This window comes from Halyomorpha halys, unplaced genomic scaffold (assembly GCF_000696795.3).
Source record: "Halyomorpha halys isolate HHAL.00 unplaced genomic scaffold, Hhal_1.1 Scaffold949.1, whole genome shotgun sequence".
NCBI lineage: Eukaryota > Metazoa > Arthropoda > Insecta > Hemiptera > Pentatomidae > Halyomorpha > Halyomorpha halys.
Window position 1 is genome coordinate 581,322 of NW_027109590.1, and position 7,026 is coordinate 588,347.

General features: G+C 30.4%; 1 protein-coding gene across 2 annotated transcripts in view; it reads right to left on the minus strand.

The window, feature by feature from the left end:
* Window positions 1–7,026, minus strand: part of OtopLc (Otopetrin-like c) — a 21,043-nt gene that overhangs the window by 7,095 nt on the left and 6,922 nt on the right. For both annotated transcript variants that reach the window (XM_014431211.2, XM_014431213.2), the window contains 5 exons: window positions 4,889–5,003; window positions 4,699–4,810; window positions 3,728–3,898; window positions 3,486–3,646; window positions 3,218–3,398 (listed from right to left, as the gene is read on the minus strand). In XM_014431211.2, coding sequence (XP_014286697.1) covers window positions 3,218–3,398; window positions 3,486–3,646; window positions 3,728–3,898; window positions 4,699–4,810; window positions 4,889–5,003 — 740 coding nt within the window. The remainder of the gene's footprint in view (window positions 1–3,217; window positions 3,399–3,485; window positions 3,647–3,727; window positions 3,899–4,698; window positions 4,811–4,888; window positions 5,004–7,026) is intronic.

Genomic DNA, 7,026 nt, shown 5'->3' on the forward strand with positions numbered 1-7,026 from the left:
GCCCTGAGATTAAGAGTCTCTCTTTTTATATAATAAAATTATATTATCTATTCAGTATTAAAGCTCTTAATTAAAACCCAAATTATTCTTCTATATTTGAAAGAAGTTAAAAACGATTCAGATTCTTTTTATTTTTAATATTTTTAAAATTATTACAATATGTAACACAAAACCTTTTGCTTAGAGCTGAACCCCTATCGTATGTACAATCGTATATCGTATTCAAATATAGTTTTTTTTTTTTTTTTTTATATTATTAAATATGAAATGATGTTTTTGTTTTATTGTATTATTCTAATGAATATAGATAGCCCAGCTTGGGTATATTGTTTGTTATTAGTTTATATAAATAATCTTTAACTTATAACTTTTGTAAAATTACTACAATTAATTATTTGTTTTATGTATTTCACAGACTAACTCAATTTGTATGGGGGTTGCCCCATAAACAAATAAATAAATTATTATTATCCGGTTTTCCTTGCTATTGCGGGTTGAGTATCTGAGGGAGGGGGACCAAGAAGTCCAACCACCTTCATATGACATGCTTATATCTTTGGTATAGGATGACACTATTTCACTCATACTTTGTAATTGTTTGTTTTTTGCATATAGCTTAAGATAATCCATGTACCAGTTGTGGCTGACCGTGGTTGCCTCGTTCTTGGTATTGAGTTTGTAGCCCACCTTGTTCTTCTGCAGTATCCGACTTAATGGGAACAGCATCATACAAAACCACAATGGGCTAAGGCAATCTCCTTGTTATATAACCCTCATAATTTTTATCTGGTTATTACCATGGGTCACTCCTATTTTCAACTTAGTCATCCAGCCTGCCATCAAATTTGTGAGTAGTTTGTTTACTTTAGTTTGGACCTGATATATTTCCAATACTTTGAGTAGCCAACTGTGTGGCACAAAATCTAAAGCCTTCCTATAATCGATCCACACCATTGAGAGGTTTTGCTGCCTTCTAGACACCTGTGCAGCAATGAAGGAATCTATTACTAAAAGCTCTTTGCAATCCCTAGCTCCTTTTCTGCCTTCCTTTCCTTTTCACCCTAGTTGTCCACTGGGTATCATGCCATTAGATTCGAGGTGGTTGTATATCTTTGTTGCCAAGATAGAGGTAAGAATTTTATAGATGCTATTCAAGCAAGTTATTGGCTGGAAATCTTTGGATCGTAAATTCGGCACATCCTTCTTTAGGAGAAAATAACTTACGCCGTCTGAGAAACCTTCTGGGGGAGCCTGCTTCCCATCTAGTACATCCTGGTAGCCATTGACCAGTAATTGGTGCAAACTCTGAAACCTCTTAATCCAGTAATTCTGAATTCCATCAGAGCCTGGAACCCTCCAAGTTTTCATGTTACTGACTGTTCCCATTACATCGTTTATAGTAATAGTTACCTCAGCCATCTCTGAAGCATTCTCGAAGCTTCGCATTTCCTCTTCTATCTAAGAGGCATTTTCGTTGTGGCAAGCTTATTTTTCCCACACACTCCTCCAGTAGACCTCAATATCATCAGGATAATGAATTGTTGATTTACCCTTTTGGCCAAGACTTCTGTAAAATTGGCGTTCATTCTGTTTGATAAGCTGATTCTGATGCCTGCATAAAGCTGCCTCAATATATCTACACACCCAGTTCGCATATACTGCCAGTTTCTGTTTCAAGTAATCCAGGTGTAGTGTCAGCCTTGACCTTCCGAATCAAATAATTCGGATTCCAGTACTGTACCCAAGTTTTGTACAATAATCTCGTCCATTTTCTTCTTTGTCTTGGGTCTTGTGTTGAGGATTTTAAATATAATTTAAAATAACACCAATTTTTTCCTGCAAGTTACTAATTTTTTGTTGAAGCCTTTTTTTCCACTGTGGTATTTCCTTACAACCTCTTTTGAGTCTTATTTTTTCTATCATCCTCTAATTTTATTCCAAGTTGTACTATAACTGTTTTGGCAGCGATATATGCCCAATGTGGAATATCTTGAAGTCCATTTATCAGGCGTAAATGTTCCTGGATCACATTATTCATTAAGCAGGTTAACTTCTGCATGTTCTTATTGTATGACTTGGGGTAACGGTAGTCTTTCTCGAAGCGGTATCCCATCAAGCAGCACATGCTCAGTCAAAACAGATTCACTTAGTCTGTTTTTTAATTCTGTGTCATCTCCTCCAAGCTCGAACTCGAACTATAGGCCGGTGAACGTTGCAACTTTGCGGATACTGATGGCAGGCTTGTGCCGCTCGCTCCACTACTCCCTGAAGGAAGCTGTCCACTATTCCCGCCCGATGCAGCTCCAGTATCGGGCTTGTCCGAGGCTCATTTCCTATTTCGCAACTCCATTTTAATGGGTAAGTGCATTTTATACCTACTGCCAGGTTGTAAATAAACAGCCGCCCCTTTATTATTATTAATAAAACATGCTTATTTTTTTTTTAAATATTTTATGATCATGATTTTTGTTGATTAACAATGACCCAAAAAATTTTTATCAAATTTTTTCAAGTGGTGAAGAGGCCATAATAAACATGAAGGTATGGTTGAGTGAAAGGTATATATACCCAGTTCAGAATGGAATGGGTTCGATCCTATTTGTGGCAGTTAATGTTTATCTGTGGTCTCCAAAAATGAATTCTGATATTCCCACTCAGGTTAGTACGAGGCAGCAACCTCTAAGTAACTGTCAAATAGGAAGATCACTTACCGAACAGTCCTCCCTACCAGTACCAATGGTCAAGTAATTGAATTAATTTTTCCACTGACCCAAAAAAAGTTTATTAACTTATTCCACTGAGCATTCCGCTCAAATATTATCAAAGGATCAGATTTAATTAGAAGAAAATTGTAGGCCAATATAAAATATAATTATAGCATACGAAATACTATTTAATCTTTTGTAATTGTTTTTTAAATTATGTAAAACTTGTTTTTTCTTCATTTTTATATTTTTTTGGTGAGATCATTTCAAAATTATTATTTTAACAATAAACATTAATTTTAAATTAAATTATTTTAAACTGATATCCATAAGTTCTGCATGTACACGATTACTAATTTGTTTAACTTAAATTTCAAAGATACTAATATTGAGAGATACTACAATTGAGAATATTTCTGTAAATAATTACAGGTAGCATTTGATGAAAACGAAAATGCAAATTGGAATTTAATTTAAAAGTTTGAAGGTCATGTAATAATAAACAAACTTACCAGCATGAGAACTGGATTTAGCATGAACCTCAATTGTATTATTTTCAGGATTATAAAATGTGAGAATTTCATGTTTTGTTTCTTGAACCAATACATTCAACCAAACACTAAGATTTGTACCGATCATGTGCATAAGTCCAAATCTCGCAAGAACTCTGTGCCTGGTTACTCTCATTTGTTGCTGAAAACAGACAAAATTATTACAATACTAAACATATTTTTACTCTATACAATAATCATAATACAATTTTCAATATTAAAACCATACCTCATCATTAAGAAAGATAAAATACATTTGAATGAAGGTAAAAGCCATTCTTGTTGCTGGTGTCAAAGCTAGTAACACATTATGGCATTTAGTATCTCTTTCAAGCTCAAAATACTGGCCAAATTCAAGTCCTGAGTATATCATACTACCGATTCCAAAAGCTAAATACATAAATTAGAATTACTTTTTTTCTTTGTGTTCATTAGCAGCAGTGATAAAAATAAAAACAGACAGATCCATACCAACTGCTCCCATTCTGAGGTAGAAGCTTCCATAATGCTGAAAAGGAACATCAGGTATTTTCCAGGTTCTACTAGTTGAGTCCCGCTCAGTCATATAGCTATGGTTAGTACCACGTCCACTTTCACATTCATCACTTTCACTTGATGATAATGCCTCCCTGGGTGGCCGATCTACCCAAAGGAGCCATTGATTTTTAATAATACAAAAATATACTCACAATAAATTTTGCAATAGAAGGATTTAACACGTTTTCAATCCATTTCAAATCCTATTTAGCTAGCAGTTTGATTTTATATTAAAGATTATCAAGAATCTTTAAGAACATTCAGTCGTCTTTAAGAAAACTTAGTACACATTTTTATTTTTTCTAAATTTAATTTTGTTTACTTACTTTTTTTTTTTAATTTAATTTTGTTTACTTACTCTTTTTTTTAAATTTAATTTTGTTTACTTAATTTTTTTTTAAATTTAATTTTGTTTACTTCCTTATTTTTTTTAATTTAATTTTGTTTACAAACTTATCTTTTTAAATTTAATTTTGTTTACTTTTTTTTTTTTTTTTTAATTTTGTTTACTTACTTCTTTTTTAAATTTAATTTTGTTTACTTACTTTTTTTTAATTTAATTTTGTTTACTTACTTTTTTTTTTTTAATCCAGTTAAAATTAGTGTCAGTTAACTATCGGTAATGAATTTTTTTTCAAGGGTGGAGAGGTAAAGCACTAATTTCAAATGCCTGTGTTGATTTTGATAAATGTTAATAAATGTCTCTTTTTAATTAATTGCATGTATGAAATATAAGTATTGAACATAAATAAAAATATCATTGTTTTCCAAAACTTAAGCCAAAAAATTAACGACTAAGAATATAACATTATCATAGAAGCTATTAAAATTAATGAATGAAACAAATAAGAGACAGTATAAAGAATTTAATCTACAAACAGGTCAAAACTAAAAATTAAAGTTACCATTTGATTCACTCGGTGGTGGAGATTTTTTGGGGGATCCATCTTGCAGAAGCATTGCATACATATAAAATAAGAATGCCATGCTACCAAAATAGAGGTACAAATAAAAACCCTAAAAAATAAATAAATACAAAAAGTAAGCAAAAATAAGAATAATATCATTCCTAAAGTTATAATTTTATTAACAAACCTCATAAAATGATGGTGGAACATGGGTTGAAATAACTTCAGCCATAGGAAAAGCAATACCCATCACAACAAGAAGCTTCCCATATAAAGCAGACAAGGTTGTGGCTAAAGCTTGGCTAAAATATAATTATAGCATTTAAACAAATTTTCAACAGCAAATGTTGTTATTTTAATATTAGAAAACAAAAAAGCAAGCAAACAATGATAAAATAATTCGGTGAAACTCCTCCTGATTGATAACTCTCCAATGAGTAATTTTGATTGAAACCCCTCAAATGAACACAGACAGCCAAATAATCGTTTCTGAAAGGTAAATGTACCCCTCTTAATGGACAAATGCAAAATTTTGAAAATTAAGAAAACCATATTAAATTTTAATGGTTTTATGCTTTGATATAAATATGTCTACACCTGTACTAAATTCTGGAATTATTTTGTGAATGGAAGGCAAAATAATATTAATGAACTTCATTCATTCAAATTAATAAACTTTTTTTGATAAAAGCATGCATGTATTCATTTTTTTAAAAGCACTTGTATATACTTTCTCAGCAGAGACTGGACAAATTTATAAGATTCCGATGTTTTCAGTAATCAACTAAAGTCTGTAACTGATAAATCTATAAGACCTGTGGCAGTGTGTTTTTGAGAGGGCTCACTGTATTCAACAATATTAGTATGTCGTAACCCTAACTTCATTTTGTCTTACCATTATGTATAAAAAAATTATCCAAACCTATAAAAATACTAACAGCGTTGACACTAACATCTTAAGTACGATATCTCTTAATATACCTAAAATACTACAGACAATGTACTAAAGAATTAATGATATTAACATATTATTAAGAAAGATTCAGACCGAATATGCCAAAGACCTTTTAAAGTCAGCAAATGTTTTTAGCCGTGTACGTAATCTAAGTGAGTATATAATAAAGAGAGATGGTAGGTAATAGATAGTATGAGGTAAATAATAGATAACAGTCAGGAAATCAGTCAGTATTTTTAAAATCGTGTTTTTTAAAACGATGAAGAAGGCTAAATACACCTAAATGTCGGAAAACACTAAAGCAATAATAAATTTACTGTTTTATTTTTTTAATGAACCCTTATTTACCATTTCCTAGATTATTGGAAAAGGTTATTCAGAATTTGAAAATTTGCACCAACATTGAGATATAGAACACTAATGAAAATAAGGTTAGACACAAAACCTAAACTGCTTAAAAAAGTTGTTTTTAAAATGGTTTATATATGATTAGGTTAGATCAGTCAAACAAGAAAAAAAAGTATAATAATACAATATAAATGAGTGAAAAATAAAGCTCAAAGAATACTAATAGTATGATGTCATGCCAGCAATAATACTGGAAGCATTCTTTCAAGATTATGATTTCTTTGGATCGATATTAATCGTTCATATCAACTCTGACTGATGATTCACAGGAAATATAAATTAATCAAAGAGGACACTATACCGTTACCGATACTTTCCTCTTTGATAATAAGAAATGTCAGATAAGTATAAAATTAAAACCCTAAGGAAAGACTCAATAGATTCCTAAAAAAATGTTTGGATTAGATAACTGATTAAATTGTTCTTCTTTAGATAATAATAATAATGTTCTTAAATTTTTTTTTATGATTTACTAAAACAAAATTCAATTATAACACATTTCTAGACAAGAGTTTTGTTTAAATCTCAAATAAGCAAATTTGAGATTTAAACAAAACTCTTGTTAAAAATACTGACTGATTTCCTGACTGTTATCTATTATTTACCTCATACTATCTATTACCTACCATCTCTCTTTATTATATACTCATCTAGATTACGTACACAGCTAAAAACATTTGCTGACTTTAAAAGGTCTTTGGCATATTCGGTCTGAATCTTTCTTAATTATATGTTAATATCATTAATTCTTTAGTACATTGTCTGTAGTATTTTAGGTATATTAAGATATGGTATATGGTACTTAAGTTGTTCTTCTTTAGATAATTTAACGTTTGTAAAAAAAACAAAAAAAAAAACACAAAAAAAACTTAATGTTCTTAAATTTTTTTTTTTTATGATTTACTAAAACAAAATTCAATTATAACACATTTCTAGACAAGAGTTTTGTTTAAATCTCAAAT